We start from the raw sequence: 22,538 nt of genomic DNA, 5'->3' as shown, positions 1-22,538 counted from the left end.
TCCCTTGGAATTTAGTTCACTGATTCCTAAACTGTCGATGTTCACTCTTGCCATCTCCTGTTTGACTGCTTCCAATCTACCTTGATTCATGGACCTAACATTCCAGGTTCCTATGCAATATTGTTCTTTACAGCATCAGAGTTACTTCCATCACCATTGACATCCACAACTGAGCATTGTTTTCCCTTTGGCTCAGCCTCTTCATTCTTTCTGGAGCTATTTCTCCCCTCTTCTCCAGTAGCATATTGGGCACCTACTGACCTGGGGAGTTCATCTTTCAGTGTCATCTTTTTGCCTTTTCATACTGTTCATGGGATTCTCAAGGCAAGAATATTGAAGTGGTTTGCCATTCAAGGCCTTCTCCAGTGGACCACATTTTGTCAGAACTCTCTACCGTGACCCGTCCATCTTGGGTGGTCCTAAATGGCATGGCTCATAGTTTCATTGAGTTAGACAAGGCTGTGGTCCAAGTGATCAGTTTGGTTAGTTTTCTGTAATTATGGTTTTCATTCTGTCTGCCCTCTGATGGATAAGGATAAGAGGCTTGTGGAAGCTTCCTGATAGGAGGGACTGGCTGTGAGGGAATCTGTGTCTTGTTCTGATGGGCAAGGCCATGATCAGTAAATCTTTTGCCCAATTTTCTGTTTTGTGTGAGGCTTTAGACAATTGTTAATCCTTCTCTGGGCTTCTGTTTGTCTCGTTGTTAACATGAGGGATGGATTATGGTAACTTTTGTTACCAGCTTTACAGCAATATTACGAATACAGAATGATCACTTTTCGGCCTTTTGGCTAAGATCAAGTGTAGGAACACAGAATGAGATAATATATTTGAAAGAAGTTCAGAAAAAGAAAAAAACGAAACACTACACTAATGTAGGAAATGGCTATGCTACAGTTTTCTCATGATTCTGAGGTTAAGTGGAGAGAGAATCGTGAATTTACAACAGGCCTTGCCTTCAGTAAAGTTGTAAAATTTCTGACATTTGTCTTCTGGCCTTTTATTACACCATTCTTAGTCCTATTTCCAATTTCACTTATGCCCCACCTCCTGCTAACAGTCATAGGAGGTTCTCTTACAGCTTAGGTCTCTTCTGTCAGTGAGGAAATGATTCTGAGAAATTTATTTACCTGAAGTTGAGTAACTTAACGGGTGGCTACTAATGTGTTTTATGTAAAGAAAGAGTAAAAATATTGTGAAAGTGAAAAGTGAAAGTCATTCAGTCGTGTCCGACTCTTTGCGACCCCATAGACTATACAGTCCATGGAATTCTCCAGGGCAGAATACTGGAGTGGGTAGCCTTTCCCTTCTCCAGTGGATCTTCCCAACCCAGGAATCGAACTGAGGTCTCCTGCATTGCAGGCGGATTCTTTACCAACTGAGCTATAAGGGAAGCCCCCCAAAAAGTATTGTCTGTAACTGAAATTGAAGTTTCCGTAGGAATAAGATTTTGTGGTGAGCACATCCTGAAGATTCTCACATGACTGTCACCTACTGTACCAAGGGTAAAGGTGTTAATCCCTCGGTCGTATTCAATTCTCTGTGACCCCATGGACTGTAGCCTGCCAGGCTCCTGTGTCCATGGAATTCTCCAGGCAGAATACTGGAGTGGGTTGCCATTTTCTTCTCCAGGGGATCTTCCTGACCCAGGGATCAAACCTGGGTCTCCTGCATTGCAGGTCTGAGCCACCAGAGAAGGGGACAACAGAGGATGAGATGGTTGGATAGCATCACTGATTCAATGGTCACATTTTTGAGCAAATTCTTGGAGATGGTGAAGGACAGGGAAGCCTGGCGTGCTGCAGGCCATAGAGTCCATAGGGTCTCAAAGAGTTGGACATGAATTAATGACTGAACAACAACAACCAAAGGTAAATTTGGAACTTTTAAACAGTTTTTTTCCCCAATTATTTTTATTAGTTGGAGGCTAATTACTTTACAATATTGTAGTGGTTTACCATCATTGAAGATGTAGCTGAATGGTATTTTAGAAGTTTAGAAGCAAAGAAGACTTATGTCTTTTTTGCCATAACTTTCCTCATTGCCCCTTTAACATCCTTATTCCTCAGGCTATATATTAGGGGGTTCAGCATGGGTGTCAGAGCCCCATAAAGCACTGAGATAAATTTGTCTTGATCTGAGGATGACTTGGACTGTGGTTTCATATACATGGAAATGGCTGCCCCATAGAAGATTACCACCACAGTCAAATGAGAAGCACAGGTAGAAAAGGCCTTGAGCCTACCCTGGGCTGAGCGAATCCTTAGGACAGCAGTGGCAATTCGGACATAGGAGAGGAGAACAAACCCAAAGGGTAGGAGAAGGGTAAAAATGCCTGTGATGAGGATCAGAAGCTCATTGAGGCTGGTATCAGAACAGGCCAGCTTAAGAAGGGAGAGAATCTCACAGACGAAATGGTTGATGACATTCGCCCCACAGAAGTGAAGCCTCAGGGATAAGATGAGCATTGCAGTGAGCACAAGAGATGCCCCCCATGTGGTAGCAGCCAGCCAGGCACACGCTGAACCATTCATGACCACGGAATAGCGCAGGGGATTGCCGACAGCAACCACACGATCATAGGCCATGACAGCCAGTAGGAGGCACTCTGCTGTGCCCAAGGCCAAGGAGACACTTATTTGGGTCAAACATCGTGGGTAAGAAAGGTAAGGATGAGCAGAGAAGCAATGCACCAAAGCCTGGGGCATGGAGACTGTTCCATAGCAAAGGTCTAAGAAAGACAGGTTACTAAGGAAGAAATACATTGGAGTGTGGAGGAGAGGGTCAATGTAGATAAGAAAGATGATAAGTCCATTCCCCAATAATGTGCTGAGGTAAGTGATCAGCACCAATGTGAAAAATGTGACTCTCCACTCAGGATAGTTAGATATTCCAATAAGGAGAAACTTGAATACTGCTGTAGCATTATCCATGGCCTTCCATTCCACTTTCCACTATTCATTGATTGGGTGCCAATGTAGTTGTCTAGTTTTACCTGAGAGAATGAGAATAAACATGGAAGGATGGTATAAGAAAGTTGGAAATAATTAGGGTGTACAGGATCATTCTGTTTGTCATCTTCAAGAGATATAAGAATACAAATTAGATATCTATAATGGGAACAGAGGCAAAGCTAAAAATCTACTCCCTCCCCTGGAAAACAGCCAATTCCCCATCCTTTTGAAATGGCTATATGAAAAGTTCTCCAACCCACTTTTGCCAGATGCCTTTTGTTTCATTTTTTTCCAATTAAGAAGAGAGGAAAAGGAGGGCATCTTTCTGCTTCTCTCACTTGTTCACTTTCCAAGACAAATCTGATTCATAAAAATGGTTGAACATCTGTCAGCTTGAGTTACCTACCTCCACCAAGACAGTACCTTCTGACAGTCTTAGCTAAAATATTGCCTATTCTTGTGTCTCTCACTCCTAAGTTGTTCATACCTCCATTCTTCCATTTTGCTAGTATCTACTACAGTGCATGTCATAGAGTCCTGCCAAGTATTTCTTTGGTCTGAAGTGATATCCTGTAAATATGGTTTATCATGGAACCCTTGAGGTCTGTGAAAACTCTCTGCTAATGTCCATGGTTGGAGTTACATTTCCAGCTCCTCTGGTGTTTCCATGTTGTGATTGAACGGCCCCAGTTAAGAATGTCACAATCTAATATGATGTTTCTAAAAGTTTGAGTGGTAAGAAGTGACCAGCCTACCTGAAAAAGCACTTTCTTCTCACCTTTATCACTCTCTTTCCCCTCATGCTGCTTAATTTTTCTTATAGCACATTCCAGTATTTGAAATTGCATTAATGATTTGATTGTTTAGTACTTAATTACTTGTCTGCCATGCGAATGTAAATTGATTGAGGACCGAACCTTGTCTGGTTTTTTGTTTTTTTTTTACTGGCTTGTCCTTGGTACCTAGGACAGTGCCTGGGGCATCATAAGTACTGATAGATATGGAATGAATAGATGAATGTATAAAGTCCTGGGAGGTCACACATATTATTCAGAATCAAACTATTCCTCTTGTCACCGGCACTGCCATTCTTTATTCCAAGTCATTGTCATCACTCACCTGAATTTTGCCACTAACTTCCTCACTGGTTTCCCTCTTTCTGGCTTTGCCCCCATTCACTTCAAATGATTCAGCTAAATTGTAAGTTGGATCAGATTACTCTTCCATTAAAAAATTTCTATAGCTTTCTATTTCAACCCAATTTAGCACCAATCTCCTTACTACGAGCTATCGGGTGCTACATGGTTTGCTTTCCCGTTTCCTCTAGGACCCCAGTGCCTATTACTCTTTTCCTTGCTTGCTTTGCTCTAGTCACACTGGCCTCCTCATTATTCCTTAAATACCATGGCTCATCCCTTTCTCAGAGCCTTTGATCTCTTTGATCTTGGTACTCCATGTTTCTGAAACCAAGGTCCTTATATGGCTTACCTTCCCACTCCTCTCAAGTCTTTACTCACAATGCATCCTTTTGGTCAGTTTTTCTTTGGCTGCCCTGTGTAAAAGCTTTACATCTCACCCCTGGAATTTTATGTCCCCCTTTTCTACCTGATTGTTCTCTTTAGAATTATTACTTCTAGCACATTATATATTTATCTATTAATTATGTTTTTAATTATCTCTCTCAACTAGAATATACACTCAATGAAGTTGCTGCTGCATGCCCAAAACCTAGAATAGTGCCTGATACACAGAAGGTTCTTAAGGATTATCTGCTTAATGAATGTGTGAATGCAACTCTTTAGCTGTTCCACACTAAAAGACAGGCCCTCTTTCCACCTGCCTCTTCCCTAGATAATGCTGTTTATATGCCAAGCACCCCCTAATGTATACATGCCTTCATGACAGCAACTTTCCCTTCTCTTCTATCCATTCCTTGAAGTTTCTGCTACTCACTGGCTATTTCTCTGGACAAGTTTCTTCCCTTCACTGGCTGAGATTTTTATTTGCAATCTAGTTAAACTAAGTGATCTCTAAGAGTCCTTCTAGCTCTAACTTGCTAGGATTCTCTGATTTCCCTCAATTAAGGTGAAAACAAAACAAAACTCAACACTCCTCAGAATAGGAAGAATCTACTACATTCTCCTCCGCTGTTGGAGAAGCATGTGGGCTACAGAAAGGGTTTACTAAGGGATGGTATTTCTCTAACCATCTTTGAAATGGGAGATTCACTTGTCTATAGACGCCTTTAGCGAAGAAGATTCTATAAATCTCCCACTTCTCTGTCCGGGAGTCCAAGTAACCTATCCCTGTGTCTAGTTCTCTACTTGTTCAGCCTCCCAGATAGGCTAAGTACACAAGAATGGTACATTCATGGAAGTGAAAGTGCATGCCACTTGTGAAGTGGTAAACACATGTAAGGGTTAGGGAGAATAATAAGTTGCCTTCACAGGAGTGTGCTCATAGCTTGAGAAACTGAACACTGATTTTGTCTTCATTTATCATGGTACTCTGAGAAAGAGGTTTCCCTTGGATTGCTTCTTCCTTCCCAAGCTAAAATTGAAATAGTCATTTCCACAGAGGGAAAATGCAGAAAGATTAGAGTCACACGACTATATGAAACAATGCCCTGAAGCCTATATTTTAAGTTAGTACACTCATACTTCCTGAAGAAGGAAATGGCAACCCACTTCAGTATTCTTGCCTTGAGAATCCTGTGGACAGAGGAGTCCATGGGGTTGCAAAGAATCAGACATGACTGAGTGACTAACACACACACACTCATACTTGAAATTTGAGTGGTTTGTGTTTAGCTCTCAATTACCTATATATGGGCCATTCACAGTAGAATATCTAGAAAGAAGGTGAACAAGCTGCAGATGGAAGGATGCAGTGGTTTTGCATAGATATAGACTGCTGATTATTATGCCATTTAAAATTTTCTGTTGCTCCTAGAATGCTATAAAACACATTGATTTTGTTGTTGAATATTAAATATTGATCAAATGTTTTATCTCCTTATATAAACCTATCATTCTTTTTTTATATAAACCTGTCATTCTTAATGACCTGAAAGATGTGTTTTGTTTCTCCAGTTTTGAGGTTGGGTTTATAGAGTCTAGGGCTTCCCTGGTAGCTCAGATAGTAAAGAGCCTGCCTGCAGTGAGGATGACCCAGGTTCGATCCCCTTGAGAAGGAAATGGCACCCCACTCCAGTATTCTTGCCTGGAAAATCCCATGGAACGAGGAGCCTGGAGGGCTACAGTCCATGGGGTTGCAAAGAGTCAGACACGACTGAGCGACTTACTTTCTTTTCACTTTTTTTTTCTTTTCACTTTTTATAGAATCTATCCCTTAGTCTTTCCTGACCCTAACTGAAAAAACTGATGAGCCAATTGACTAAAACTTGGTGCTCAGTCTATGTGGATGTGGGAAGATCTGTTTTTAATGGTGTTAAGCTTACTGACAGAAACTGGGATCGAACCTATGAACTTGCCTTCATTAGTACTGTGTTTGGACCTATGGAACTAGAATTGATGACAACTTCCATTTCACACTCAAAGGCTTCTCAGCATCTAAATCAAGGGAAATATTTTTCATTTAGTGTGGGCCCCGCTCTCCAAAGACAGTGCTGATGGTCTTATCCTAAAATTATCATTAAAGAAGAATGTTTCCCATCTTAGTCTTGTTGCCTGCAATTATTTATATACCCTAATTTTTCTTTCAACTAATAGCTGCCATTTGCCTTCCTGGAGGTTGCCCATGTCTGATAAATGATTAGAGATTTTAAAAAAAAAGTAGGAGGGGGAATGAAAGAAATTGGAGTCTTTTTTTCTGATATTAACTCACCATTGGAGGTTCTTCTCAAGCACTAGTAGATGGAGCAGAATGAGACTGCCGAAAATATCCGTTTTCTAACAGTTGTCGGGTTTGGAACACTGACAGTCTCCCTGAAAACTCTCCTGATGAGATTTCAAAAGCCTTTCTAGCTTCTCAAACTCCCAAATGCCTGGAAACCTGAAGAAAAAAAAGATTTAAAAAAAAATTAGGTCAAGTTACAATTGCCAAATCTTTGATGTACAGCCCGTGTTGATGGTATTATATTATTTAATTTCTTAAACAAACATTTCTTTCACTGACCTTTGACTCACATACATCATTGTTCTATCTTTCCTAGAAAAGTTATAACATAAGGAGGATTGAGGTCTTTCAAATACTTTGCATCAAAACCCTTAGGTTGTTTCCATTTTAGAACTGCTAGATTAGACATCTTTTGCCTCTTGGCAATATTTATCTATTTAGTATCTCATCTTGATGAACTGGAACACAATTAAACCAAATTGTCACTTTAAAAAGATGGAAATGATAATAAACCATGTTGGGTCCAGGGCTTTAAAGTAAACTGAGTGATTTGAAGGAAGTGTCCTGGGCTCTGTGAACACCTCACCCAGTTTCCTCATCTTCCCTACTCCCTATTTTCAGTGTCAGAATGTGAAAGTATACAATCTGAAGACTCCAACGTCCTGAGCATTCCTCAGTCAGCAAAAAGACCTAATGACAGTTACTCTACCCACTAAAGCGTTTCAAAAGCATTAAACTGGAGTTGAAGCCCAAAGCCATTTGGTTACCCCTCACTTGTCCAGAAAACATAACGAACAGAACCTGCCTTACAATGAGAAGTTTGGTTTTTAGAAATTGTATCATTCTTCCCCTTCTCTTGATCTAGGTTCAGAATTCATCGCTATATGTTTACCTGGAAGCCGTCACCAGAGGTTCTATCTCTGGGAACATACTTTGCTATGAACTAAATCTATATATCCTACTTTCTCAGCCTACTCATGATGTCTGGGGTTCAGTTCTCTTCCAGATTCAATGCCAAATGCAAGGAGAAAGTTGATGAGCTGCTCAGTAACTTAAATAACTTGAAGTTGCAAAGTGCTACCAGACCATTTATCTCATGAGTACAGTTCAAAATTTCTGGTCCAGAAAGAAATAATTAACTTGTGAGAGCTTCAGGGACCTCATCCCAAACAGGCAATTAAATTTTGCCAAACCAGAGCTGTTTGGAAAAGAAAAAAGTGATATTTTGTGTAGGGAAAGCAAGTAGAGAAAGAGAAAAGAGACTTTTGAGACCATGAGACTTCTGTATACCACTGTTGGGCTTTGCAGAGAACTAAGAAATAATTCTTTTTTATTTTGGTCATTAGTCTCTTCACATTCTTTCTGTATTAAATTGGTGCCATGACAGAGCCTGCAGCTGGCAGAGAAATGTCTATTGGGGCACGGCTGGGCTAGACAGTGCACAATGGCAAGTGCATGTGGTATTGATTCCCACGTTGAAATAGCCCTTAGGTTTGCCTTTCCATTCCCACTTCCACCACCCCAGCCTGCTCCAACAGCTTTCATGGGAGCTTTTTTTCAACTGTATCAAGTCTGTATTCCTTCAGGTGACATGCAAGGTCAACTATGATAGTTCCCCATCTATCATTTAACATTCATTTGTTCAGGCATTTACACAGTACTGTATTTATTCTAAAATAATGATTACCCACCATGTGTCAGGCAATGGACTTTGCATTGAGGATGAGTGAGTGAGTGAGTGAAGTCACTCAGTCATGTCCGACTCTTTGCTACCCCATGGACTGTAGCCTACCAGGCTCCTCAGTCAATGGGATTTTCCAGGCAAGAACACTGGAGTGGGTTGCCATTTCCTGGAGCAAAAAAAAAAAGTCTAGACAGAGATCCCACTTTCATGGAGGGAAAACGGATGTTAACCAAGCAATCGAGAATATAAATATGCACCTGTGATAAGTGTCACACAGACAAAGTACACAGTGATATTTATTATTGATTCTCACAACCACCTCTGTCTCCCACGACTTCTCAACAATATCTCTCCAGTTGAGTCAGGATACTTTCTTCATTGCTCTATGAAGCTCACCCCTATTCTTTCTGCACCAATAATCCTGATGGTCTACCAACTTCAAGAGCAAGATACTACCTAATCCATTTTTCAACACTCAGCCTAGTTTTTTGGCTCTTTTGTTGTTTGTTTGTCTATGTTATTGGATTCTTCAGCTATATCATAGGTAACCTGAGGACAAAATATTGTTTTTTCACTTCTGTAACACTTTTTATGGTAGTAGCAGTAGGTAATAGGGTAGTGGGAAGCCATCTGAGGTAGTGGTTATGACTGTGTACTCAGAGGCTTATTAACTATGTGACTTTGTTCAAGTAATTCAAATTATCTGAGCCTAATTTTCCTTTTCATATTTTCATATCCTATTTTCATACGAAATAAGTAACTACATGGAAAATGCTTAGAATAGTGCCTGGCACATGGAAAGTTTCAATAAATATTACCATTATTAACTCTTTCTGCTTCTCCAAATGCATTTGCATAAATTGGTTCTTTTATAAATGAGAAAATTGTGCCCTAAAGCAATGAAGCGAATTGAGTAAAGGTCACACAATTAATTAAAGACAGAGATGGAGAGAAAACTCAGGGTTTATTACTTCCAGATCACTGACTTTTAAGAAATTGTCTATATGGTATTTTACTTGATGCTTTCTTTGAGGACAAAGGTCTCAAATCTGGTACAGAACAAGATTTTATCCAGGTCCTTGGGTAACTCAGAATGCCATATTTTTACCACTTTATTAAGGCATCGATCTTTAGCTGAAACTTGTTTCTCTGTCAATTAGTAAGCAGTAATATTTAGGATTCTTTACCATCTGAGCCACGGCACTGCTAGAGGTAAGGAACCTGCCTGCCAGTGCAGGAGATGTTAAGAGACATGGGTTCAACCCCTGAGTTGGAGAGATTCCCTTGGAGTAGGAAATGGCAACTCCAATATTCTTGCCTGGAGAATCCCAGGGACAGAGGAACCTGGTGGCCTACAGTCCAAAGGGTTGAAAAGGATTGGGGGGGACTTAGCACAGCACTATACTGAAGATAAAGAATCAGCTCTCATGAAAGTACTTAACTTCAGTCAGCCTCATGACCACTGAATGCATCCCTAATGTGTTATATCTCAAACTGTTTAAAAGGGAGGGCCCAATGAGAGAGTGGACACCTTACAAGCTGTCTGACATTGGGCTAGTCACTTTGACTTTCTGCAACTTATTATTATTATTTTTACCATACAGACCATTTCCAAGGCCCATTCCAATTATGACCTTCTTGGTTAAAGAGAAACTGTTCCTATTCAAAGCATCCTTTTTTGATAGTGGGTCATAAATATCTTTCCTGTGTATGAAAGATAACTAAGGAAGTTATGTTAAGTCTTAGTATCAGTAAAAGGGTGGCAGGAAAGATCTGGGTTAAGGTAAAAAAAGGTGGGGGGCATTTGTGGATTCTGTAGTTTAATGCAGGGATGTATCCTAATAGTGAAATGAAGGTCTTAGAAGACTGAACAGCAGGAGTTACTTCGGGCGAAGGGAAAGAGGCGGGGGTTGGGGGACTAAGCTGATGGGAATATGTTTCTCTATTTTGGAAAGGTTGTGACTAGTAGTAGTAGTAGAAGACCTCTTCGATAACTGCTTCTGATGCACTTTTTTTTTTCCTTTTATTTTTATTAGTTGGAGGCTAATTACTTTACAGTATTGTAGTGGTTTTTGCCATACACTGACATGAATCAGCCATGGATTTACGTGTGTTCCCCATCGTGATCCCCCCTCCCACCTCCCTCTCCACCAGATCCCTCTGGGTCTTCCCAGTGCACTAGGCCTGAGCACTTGTCTCATGCATGATTCACTCTTGAAAGATCCTTTATCAGAGGATGAGCAAAAGAAAAAGTGTGTGGTGAATTCCAAAAGGCTAACTGCAATCCAGGCAATTCCTCGTCACAGTCTTTGGATGCTTGTCTGGAGTTATGCACAAAACTACAATCTTCATTTAGCAAGTAACAACTTTGCCTTCTCCCTTTTCCCTATGCTATGAGATAGACTGAGCAGTGTATTAGCAGGAAAAAAAGGGAGATGAGGTTCTGGAGAGGACTGATCAGCCAGCTTTTCATGTGCTTAGTTGCTTAGTCGTGTCCGACTCTTTGTGACCCCATAGACTGTAACCCACCAGGCTCCTCTGTCCATGGGGATTCTCCAGGCAAGAATACTGGAGTGGGTTGCCATGCCCACCTCCAGGGGATCTTCCCAACCCAGGGATCGAACCCAGGTCTCCCTCATTGCAGGAGGATAACTTCACCATCTGGGCCACCAACCCTGGTGGCTTCTCATAATAGTCTTTAAACAGATTTATAAGGAATTTGTCTCAACACTGAAAAACGATGTGCTCATCTTCAAATGGAAAAATGTTCTTCCCACCTACGATGCTTTGAGGTTGATCCTAGACAAATGGAACATATCTTTTTCTTTTATTTTCACATTTTATGGTAAATATTTATTTCTTGCAATTGCTCGGTACCCAAGTGGATCTCTGTATTTGGCCCCTGCTGTCAGATACAAAGATAAGAACTTGCCTTTGAAAACTAAGGATCAATAAAAGAAGAAACATAAGAAAAACATGTTAATGAATGATAACTAAAGGGAACTCATGACACTGCCTTATTTAACTTTGACAATATCTGTAAATACCAGATTAAAAAAAATAAAGTATAGCTTGAGACAAATGTCCCATCTTGCTTATGACAATGCATTAGGAACAATAGAAGTGGTAAGTTTAGAATCAAGGACGAGAACCCTGATTAATGCAATGTTCAGTAAGATTACCAAATGCTTTATCCCAGCTATAGTAGTGCCTAGGGTACAGCAGGTACCCATAAATATTTGTTGAAATAAAGAATGAATCAATAAATGCCTCCTTCCAGAGGTGGCTCAAACTAAATACTGTAAAAATCATTCTTTCTCTCCAAATTAAAATATTTTACATTTGAAATATATAAAGAAAAGGACTATGGTGTGGCTACTAAGGGTCCAGGGTTTTAACCTGCAAATGGTTCATAAAGAAACTTATAGAACACTTCTAACAACTTTGTGTCTGAGAGATTCGTCCAGGCTCAGGAGGCATAATTAGCCTCAATGCATTGCTCAAAGTTGAACAATTAAAACTTATTTCTTCCAAACCCCCAAAGATGCCACACTGGGCATTGTTAAGAAGTCAGCAGACTTGGCAGTTAACTTCACCTGAAACTTCCAGCCCTATAATGACATACTAATTGTAAACAATGGGGGAATGGAGAATTTCTCAAGATGAGAGTGGAAAAACTTTGAAGGCTTAAAAACAATAGAAAAAAAAATGTTCCGTATGAACAGAATCCAAGCAGTGGGATTTAATTTCAAGAACTTTTTATGAGTTTCTCATAAGAGAGTTGTACCAAATGTGCTCATGTAAATGGCACCAACTTCAGAATATGGGACTTTATCATAAATGACCCCAATATAAAAATACAAATGCCCTCTTGGGAGATCTGGGTTTTAGGTTTGGCTATGTCACAAACTTGCCTTATTATTGTAGTTTGTCTATTAACCTCTTCGTGTTTTTGAACTGGTAAACCATAATCCCCACTCTAAGTACTGCATATGGGTAGTGTAAAGGACCAAATTACATACTGAGTCTGAAACACACTCAAAAGATAAAGAAATATGCAAATCATGGAATTATTTTAAGGGTTTAGAAAGAGTCAGAGCAAGCCTATAGATTTCAATATCAGGTCTAAATTTCAGGTAGAATACACTGTGCCTTCTCTGATTTATTTTTGGGGGAAATATATATCCACTGGTATATAGATTATTTCATTTACATTTAAAAAAAGACCATTGAAACATAATCACACTTTAATTTTGTAGATTAAGAAATAGCCTTAAGGAGATAAAACAATTTGTGGCCTACATATGCAATGTGCCTAGAGCATAGTCAAGTGAAAGTCACTCAGTCATGTCTGTCTCTTTGGGACCTCATGGACTATACAGTTCAGGGAATTCTCCAGTCCAGAATACTGGAGTGGGTAGCCTATGCCTTCTCCAGCAGATCTTCCTGACCCAGGAATTGAACCAGGGTCTCCTGCATTGCAGGTGGATTCTTTACCAGCTGAGCTACCAGAGAAGCCCCTAGAATATAAGAAACACTCAACAAAAGACGATTAGTATTATGGACATTATTTATCTTGTAGTCATTTGATATATTCAGATAAGAAACATTTTAGGCTTCTGAGGAGGAACATGATGATGAAAAACTATTGACAGCATAGTTTGTAGAGAGACAACAAACTCTATGCAGAAGTCTAGTTTCCAGAAAATTTACATTTCTTTATCTATTGATTGATTCATTAATCGATTTATTCTGCTGCTGCTGCTAAGTCACTTCAGTCATGTCCAGCTCTTTGTGACCCCATGGACTGTAGTCCACCAGGCTCCTCTGTCCATAGGATTCTCTAGGCAAGAATACTGGAGTTGATTGCCATGCCCTCCTCCAGGGGATCTTCCTGACCCAGGGATCGAACCTGTGTCTCTATGCCTCCTGCATTGGCAGGCAGGCTCTATACATCTAGCACCACTTGGGAAACCCAATTGATTTATTCATAGAAATTTAAATTACTTCATCTATTGATTGCTTGATTGATTGACTGATGTATTCACTTGTTAAATATACATATATTGATTATATGCTATGGTTTCAGACAATATATCAGAAGCTCAATGAACATAAATAAATATGTCTAGGTCCCTAACTGTAATAATCTTGTCATTTAGTAGAGACTTAGATGTCTAAAAGAGTGCATGCAAAAAAAAAAGTGTTGCAGGTGCTTTGATAGGAATGGCAGTTGTATCGGGACAAAGAAAAGAGTCTGGTCAATTCCACTGGGAGTGATATACTGTCAGGAAAGTTTAACTGAGGAGGAAAGCTTGAAGTTAAATCTTTAAGATATGTGGATGCTAATTTGGAAACGTGTAGGAAGGTAGAAGGGAAAATCAGAGAGAGGCAACGTACTAAGGCCCAGAGATGTGAAAAGTCCTACCTAGTTTGGGAAACCAAAAGCAGCTCAGCATAATGGGAGCTGACTTGTAAGGAGAAAATGAGGGAAGCAATCAGGTTGCAGAGTTAGGCAGAAGTCATAAACGGTGTTGTCCACCATACTAAAGACTTAGACTGTGTTTTGAGTGGAAAGTCATTGAAGAGTTTAATAGATATATGGTTGATTTTGGTTTTATAAAGATCACCTTGACAGCATTGTGGAAGATAAAATGAGTGGAGGCAAGTCTGGAGACAGCAAGACTTGTTGGAAAGTTGCTGCAATAGTCCAGATGAGGCTTGAACCAAGGTTTCAGTTGTATCTTTATATGTAAAATGGGAATAATACTAATTCATAGTGTTTTGTGAGGACTAAAGGCGCAAAGAGTCGGACACGACTGAGCGACTGAACTGAACTGAACTGAAAGGAGTTAATGGTGGGCTACAGTCAGACATGACTTTGTGACTAAGCACAGCACAGCACACAAAGGATTTAATACTTGTTCTTAGGACAATGAATGGCACTTGGGCTGTTGTGTAGTCGCTTCAGTCGTCTTTCTTTGTGACCCCATGGACTGTAGTCCTCCAGACTTCTCTGTCCATGGGATTTCCCAGGCAAGAATACTGGAGTGGGTTGCCATTTCCTCCTTCAGGAGATCTTCCCAACCCAGGACTGAACCCAGTCTCCTGCATTGCAGGCTGATTCTTTACTGTCTGAGCCCCCAGGGAAGGCCAAGAATCCTGGAGTGGGTAGCCTATCCCTTCTCCAGGGGATCTTCCTGACCCAGGAATCCAACCAGGGTGTCTCCTACTTTGCAGGCAGATTCTTTACCAGCTGAGCTACCAGGGAAACCCATAGTTTCTGCTAAACAACAACAAAATAATACAAGCTCCTTGAAAGTAAAATTTTGACTTTTACTACTTTTCTATGTGGTACACATCCCCCTTTATATATTTTTGAAGTGAATGAAAAAACATTAATTTGCTCCTTCTGCCTCTCTTTAACTTCTACTAATTTACTCCAAGGAAAGGATTATTCTTGGAGAGTTTCTGTAGAATTTTATCCTTTAACCCAAAGTTACACGACTGAGTTTTCTTTTTTGTTTTGTTTTGTTTTTTGAAACAGCTTTATTGAGCTATAACTCACTGCCATACAATTCACTCATTTAAAAGGTACAATTCAATGTTTTTAGTATATTCATAGATATGTGCAACTACCACCATATTCAATTTTATAACATTTCAGTTCAGTCACTCAGTCGTGTCTGACTCTTTGCGACCCCATGAATCGCAGCACGCCAGGCCTCCCTGTCCATCACCAACTCCCGGAGTTTACCCAAACTCATGTCCATCGAGTTGGTGATGCCATCCAACCATCTCATCTTCTATCTTCCCCTTCTCCTCCTGCCCCCAATCCCTCTGAGCATCAGGGTCTTTTCCAATGAGTCAACTCTTCGCATGAGGTGGCCAAAGTACTGGAGTTTCAGCCACAGCATCAGTCCTTCCAATGAACACCCAGGACTGATCTCCTTTAGGATGGACTGGTTGGATCTCTTTGCAGTCCAAGGGACTCTCAAGAGTCTTCTCCAACACCACAGTCCAAAAGCATCAATTCTTCAGCACTCAGCTTTCTTTATAGTCCAACTCTCACATCCACACATGACCACTGGAAAAACCATAGCCTTGACTAGATGGAGCTTTGTTGGCAAAGTAATGTCTCTGCTTTTTAATATGCTGTCTAGGTTGGTCATAACTTTACTTCCAAGGGGTAAGTGTCTTTTAATTTCATGGCTGCAATCACCATCTTCAGTGATTTTGGAGCCCCCCAAAATAAAATCTGACACTGTTTCCACTGTTTCCCCATCTATTTCCCATAAAGTGAATTGTTATCACTTCAAAAAGAAAATCCATACCCTTTACTTATATCCGCACTCACCTCCCAACCCTGCCCCAACTAACCACTGATTTACTTCCTGTGTGTATAGATTTACCTGTTTTGGACTTTTGTATGAATGGAATCATATACTATGGACTTCTATGACTGTCTTTCTTCACGTAGCATACTTTTGAGGTTCATCCAAGTTGCAGCATGTGTCAATATGTTATTCCTTCATATGGCCAAATAATATATGCATGTGTGCTGTGCTTACTGCTCAGTCATGTCCAACTCTTTGCAACCCCATCAACTGTAGCCTGCCAGGCTCCTCTGTCCATGGGGATTCTCCAGGCAAGAATACTGGAGTGGGTTGCCTTGCCCTCCTCCAGGGGATCTTCCCAACTCAGAGATCAAACCCAGGTCTCCCACACTGCAGGTGGATTCTTTACCATCTGAGCCACCAGGGAAGCCCAATATATACATATAACATTTTATTTATCCTTTCATTCACTGATGGACATTTGGATTGTTCCCACTTTGGGGATATTATGAATAATGCTGCTAAAAAATGATCATGTACCAGCTTTAGTGTGACATAAGTTGTCATTTCTTTTGGATATATACCTAGAAGTGGAATTGCTGGGTCACATGGTAACTCTAAGTATAATCATTTGAGTCACTACCAGATTATTTTCCAAAATGATCGCATCATTTTATATTTCCACCAGCAATGTATGAGTGTTCTGATTTCCCCAGCTTCTCACCAACACTTGTTATATTATCCAACTTTTTAATTCTGTAGATAGTTATCCTGGTGAGTGTCAAGTGGTATCTCATTGCTCTTTTGATTTGTATTTTCCTGTTGACTAACAATTTCGAGCATGTTTTCATGTGTGTAGGTGTTTTCTTTTTTTGCCATTTGTATAGCCTCCTTGGAGAAATGTCTATTCACATTCGTTGCGCATTTTTCTCCTTTGCTACTTTTTAATTCAACTTTTTGTCTTTTCATTGTTGGGATGTAATCATTTCAGTTCAGTTCAGTCACTCAGTCATGTCCAGCTCTTTGCGACCCCTTGAACTGCAGCATGCCAGGCCTCCCTGTCCATCACCAACTCCTGGGGTCCACCCATACCCATGTTTATTGAGTCGGTGATGCCATCCAACCATCTCATCCTCTGTCGTCCCCTTCTCCTCCTGCCCTCAATCTTTCCCAGCATCAGGGTCTTTACAATGAGTCAGCTCTTCACTGCAGGTGGCCAAAGTATTGGAGTTTCAGCTTCAGCATCAGTCCTTCCAATGAACACCCAGGACTGATCTCCTTTAGGATGGACTGGTTGGATCTCCTTGCAGTCCAAGGGATTCTCAAGAGTCTTCTCCAACACCACAGTTCAAAAGCATCAATTCTTCTGCGCTCAGCTTTCTTTATAGTCCAACTCTCACATCCATACATGACCACTGGAAAAACCATAGCCTTGACTAGATGGAGCTTTGTTGGCAAAGTAATGTCTCTGCTTTTTAATATGCTGTCTAGGTTGGTTATAACTTTCCTTCCAAGGAACAAGCGTCTTTTAATTTCATGGCTGCAGTCACCATCTGCAGTGATTTTGGAGCCCAGAAAAATAAAGTCAGCCACTGTTTCCACTGTTTCCCCATCTATTTCCCATGAAATGGTAGGACTGGATGCCATGGTCTTAGTTTTCTGAATGTTGAGCTTTAAGTCAACTTTTTCACTCTCCTCTTTCACTTTCATCAAGAGGCTCTTTACTTTTTCTTTGCTTTCTGCCATAAGGGTGGTGTCATCTGCATATCTGAGGGTATTGATATTTCTCCCAGAAATCTTGATTCCAGCTTGTGCTTCCTCCAGCCCAGCGTTTCTCATGATGTACTCTGCATATAAGTTAAATAAGTAGGGTGAAAATATACAGCCTTGATGTACTCCTTTTCCTTTTTGGAATCAGTCTGTTGTTCCATGTCCAGTTCTAACTGTTGCTTCCTGACCTGCATACAGGTTTCTCAACAGGCAGGTCAGGTGGTCTGGTAGTCCCATCTCTTTCAGAATTTTCCAGTTTATTGTGATCCACAGAGTCAAAGGTTTTGGCATAGTCAATAAAGCGGAAGTAGATGTTTTTCTGAAACTCTCTTGCTTTTTTGATGATCCAGTGGATGTTGGCACTTTCATCTCTGGTTCCTCTGCCTTTTCTAAAACCAACTTGAACATCTGGAAGTTCACGGTTCATGTATTGCTGAAGCCTGGCTTGGAGAATTTTAAGCATAACTTTACTAGCGTGTGAGATGAGTGCAACTGTGTGGTAGTTTGAGCATTCTTTGGCATTTCCTTTCTTTGTGATTGGAATGAAAACTGACCTTTTCCAGTCCTGTGGCCACTGCTGAGTTTTCCAGATTTGTTGGCATATTGAGTGCAGCACTTTCACAGCATCATCTTTTAGGATTTGAAATAGCTCAATTGAAATTCCATCACCTCCACTAACTTTGTTCGTAGTGATGTTTCCTGAGGCCCACTTGACTTCACATTCCAGGATGTCTGGCTCTAGGTGAGTGTGAGTGATCACACCATCGTGATTATCTGGGTCATGAAGATCTTTTTGTACAGTTCTTCTGTGTATTCTTGCCACCTCTTCTTAATATCTTCTTCTTCTGTTATAGTTCTTTATATATTCTAGATATAAGCCCTTTAACAGATATATAATTTGAAAATATTTTCTCAAATTCTGTGGGTTGTATTTCTACTTCTTGATAGTCTTTGCTCTGAAACAAAAAGTTGTAATTTCAATGAAGTCCGATTTACCTATTTTTTATTGTTGCTTATGCTTTTGGTGTTATATAAGAGACTCTTTTGCCAAACCCAAGATCATGAAGATGTACCATAGGTTTTCTTCTAAGACTATATAATTTTAACTCTGTTTTAGCCTACTCAGGCTTCTGTAACAAAAAAGCACAGAGTGGCTTGCTTATAAACGTTTATTTCTCATAGCTCTAGAGGCTGGAACCTCTAAGATCAAGGTACCAGTATGATTGCGTGAAAGTCCTCTCTTTAGTTCACAGCCTGCACCTTCTTGCTGTGCACTCACAATGTGGAAGGATGTAAGGATCTTCCTGGAGACTTTTTTTGTAAGGGTGATAATCCCATTCATGAGGACTCTGCCTTCATGACCCAAGTACCTCCTAAATTCCCATTTTATAATGCCATAATATTTGGGACTTGGGATTTCAACATGTTAATTTTGGAGGAACATATTCAGACCATAGACAGCTTATACTTGATCCATTTTGAGTTACTTTTTGTATATAGTGTGAGGTGAGGGTTCAACTACATTCCTTTGAATACAGTTGTTCCAGAACCATTTGTTGAAAGCACCATTCTTTCCCTTCAGTCATCTTGACATCTTTTTTAAAAATCAGTTAAACATGCATCACTAATTATTAGAAGTGCAAATCCAATCTACAATGAGATATCACATCATACCAGCCAGAAAGGCTATCATCAAAGCATCCACAAACAATAAATGATGGAGAAGGTGTAGAGAGATGGGAACTCTCCTACATTGTTGGTGGGAATGTAAATTGGTACAGTCACTATGGAGAACAGAATGGAGGTTCCTTAAAAAACTAAAAATAGAGCTACCATATGACCCTGCAATCCCACTCCTGGGCATATATCCAGAGAAAACATGATCCGAAAAAGATACATGCACTCCAGTGTTCATTGCAGCACTGTTTGCAATAGCCAAGACATGGAAGCAAACTAAATGTCCATTGACAGAAGAATGGATAAAGAAGATATGGTACATCTATGCAATGGAATATTAGCCATTAAAAAGAATGAAATAATGTCATTTGCAATAGCATGGATGGACCTAGAGAGTGTCATACTGAGTGAAGTAAGTCAGACAGAGAAGGAGAAATATTGTATGACTTCCCTTATATGTGGAATGTAAAAAGAAATGATACAAGTGAACTTGAAAATGATAGAAGTGAGCTTATAAAAGTCTGTGAGGAAACAGACACCCAGACTTTGAGAACAAGCTTATGGGTTTCTGGAGGGAAGGATAGGGGGAAAGGGACAGTTAAGGAGTTTGGGATGGACATGTACACACTGCTATATTTAAAATGGATAACCTACAAGGACCTACTGTATAGCACATGGAACTCTGCTCAGTGTTATGTGCCAGGCTGGATAGGAGGGGAGTTGGGGGAGAAGGGATACATATACATGTATGACTGAGTCCCTTTGCTGTTCGCCTGAAACTATCACAGCATTGCTTGTTATTTGGCTATATCCCAATACAAAATAAAAAGTTTTAAAAAATCTATTAAAAAAATTAAAAAATCTGTTGAACATAGATATATGAATTTATTTTTTGATTTCTATTCCATTTATCTGTAATGTCTGTTTTTGTGTTGTAAACACATCATCTTGATTACCATGGTTTTGTACTAAGTCTTGAAATAAGGAAGTGTGAATCCCACTACTTTATTCATTTTTTAGAATTGCTTTGGCTATTCCAGGTCTCTTGAAATTCCATATGAATTTTAGAGTCAATTTGTAAATTTCTACAAAAAAGTAAGCTGGGATTCTGATAAGAACTGTACTGAATCTGTAGATAAGTTTTGGGAGTATTGTCATCTTAGCAATTTCATGCCTTCTGATCCATGAATATTGGGTGTTTTTCAACTTATTTAGATCTTCTTTATTTTAAGAATATTTTATAGTTAAGTATCTTATTCTTTTTGATGCTTATTGTTAATGGAAGTGTTTTCTTGTTTCCATTTTCAGATTGTTTATTGCAAGTGATTTTTGTATATTGATCTTGTTTCTTGAAATCTTACTGAACTTGTTTATTTGTTCCAATCATTTTCTCAACAGATTCCTTAGGATTTTCTGTATTTAAGATTATGCAAGCTGAGAATAGAGATAATTTTACTCATTCCTTTCCAGTCTGTATATGTCTTTTATTTCTTTCAATTGGTAAATTGCCCTGTCCAGAACCTCCATTACAATGTTGAACAGGTGTGGCAAGAATGGAACTTTTCTTGTTCCTGATTTAGAGGGAAAGCCCCCACTTCCCACCCATTAAGTATGATGTTATCTATGGATTTTTCTTTACCTTTACTTTCTTTATCTTTATTATTTATTTTTCTTTTTCTTTATCAGTCTGAAAAAGTTCCCTTCTATTCCTAGTTTGTTTGGTTTTTTAATCATGGAGTGGAATGTTGAGCTTTTAATAAAGGAATATTAGAGGCTTTTAATGAGATAGCTATCATTGTTTCTATTTGCATATAGACTGGGTGAATACATTTTAAGATTTTTTTCCTGCATGTGAAACATTAGGTAACATGATTCTTTATTCTAATAATGAACTTTAAGGGACTGTGCCAAGTTTTACTTTGTTAAGGATTGTGTGTCAATTGCTGCTGGCCCCTAGTGTGACACTGACAAAAGTTTTGATGTGTAAACCTTTTCATTTCAATATTTTCTGCAGTGTACTTTGACCCATGCTACACTACAGCAAGATCTACTCCAGCATGTTTAAACATCTGTGCAAATGTTCTCACCAATTACTTATCTTTCATGCTTACTAGGAAATGAGAACAGGGACAAATTGTGTTACATGGTAAATGTCTTAAATTGGTTTAATCTCTCATTTCCTGGAAGCTTGGAGACCTTTCTTATACTGTCCTTCTTGACAGGATTACTGGAAAGAAATGAGGGGTCAATATTCTCATTTCTTAGGTGCAAATAGAGATGGGTCAAGGAACTTGGTCACTTTGTCCATCATTTTATCATCGAATTCTCATCACTTCAGTTGTAAAGAAAGGAAACATTTAAGCTAAAGCTTCCCCCCATTTTTTTTAGCTATGTCTTAATTTGAGTTACCATAAAAAACACCATAGATTGGGTGGTTTAAACAACAGATACTTATATTTCTCACAATTCTGGATGTTGGGAAATCCAAGGTCAAGTTGCCATCTGAGCTGGTTCACGATGAGGACTCTCGTTCTGATTTGCATAGAGATGCCTTTTTGTTGAATTATCACATGCTGGAGAGAGAGAATTTTCTCTCTCATGTATCTTATAAGGGCTCCACCCATGACTCAATTACCTCTGAAAGGCTCCACCTCTACAAACCATTACATTAGGGATTAGGACTTTAGTAGGTGAATTTTGGAAGAACACAAACACGCTGAAAGTTTAAAGAGATATATAATTCACACAATATTTCCCTCAAAGATGTTATGTTAATGCTAATTTGTGAGAAGAGTTGGGGCAAAGGGACTCCAATTCTCCTCTAGATGACTTTATTTTTTACAAAGAAATTGCAATGTATTTGACTTTTTAAATGATTTATTTATTTTTGGCTGTGTTAGGTCTTCGTTCTTGTGAGGGCTTTTCTCCAGTTACAATGAGTAGGGGGGCTACTGTCTAGCTGTGGTGCGTGGGCTTCTCAGTGCAATGGTTTCTCTTGTTGCACATCATGGGCTCTAGGGTGCCCAGGCTTCAGCAGTTAAGGCATGTGGGCTCAGTAGTTGTGGCTCTCCAGCTATAGAGCACAGGTTCAATATTTGTGGTGCACAGGCTTACTTGCTCTGCAGCATGTGGGATCTTCCCGGATTAGGGATTGAACCCGTGTCTCCTGCATTGGCAGGGGATTCTTTGCGCCTGATCCTCCAGGGAAGCCCTAGATGACTTTAATCCCACTATTGACATATTAACACATCTCAGAAC

General features: G+C 39.7%; 1 protein-coding gene across 1 annotated transcript; it reads right to left on the bottom strand.

Moving 5' to 3' along the window:
- Positions 1 to 2,012: 2,012 nt before the first annotated feature.
- LOC122689120 (olfactory receptor 13H1) lies at positions 2,013 to 2,937 on the bottom strand. Its single transcript, XM_043895283.1, has one exon. It carries the CDS (start codon positions 2,931 to 2,933, stop codon positions 2,013 to 2,015), a length of 921 nt encoding a protein of 306 aa, XP_043751218.1. The 5' UTR covers positions 2,934 to 2,937.
- Between the last annotated feature and the right edge of the window lie 19,601 nt (positions 2,938 to 22,538).

Source organism: Cervus elaphus, chromosome X (genome assembly GCF_910594005.1).
Source record: "Cervus elaphus chromosome X, mCerEla1.1, whole genome shotgun sequence".
Classification (NCBI taxonomy): domain Eukaryota; kingdom Metazoa; phylum Chordata; class Mammalia; order Artiodactyla; family Cervidae; genus Cervus; species Cervus elaphus.
The sequence above is the reverse complement of the archived record's forward strand: the minus strand, read 5'-3'. Positions and strand labels throughout refer to the sequence as shown.

Coding starts and splice junctions, on each gene's coding strand:
- LOC122689120 (XM_043895283.1), bottom strand. CDS start 2,933: ATGGATAATGCTACAGCAGTATTCAAGTTTCTCCTTATTGGAATATCT.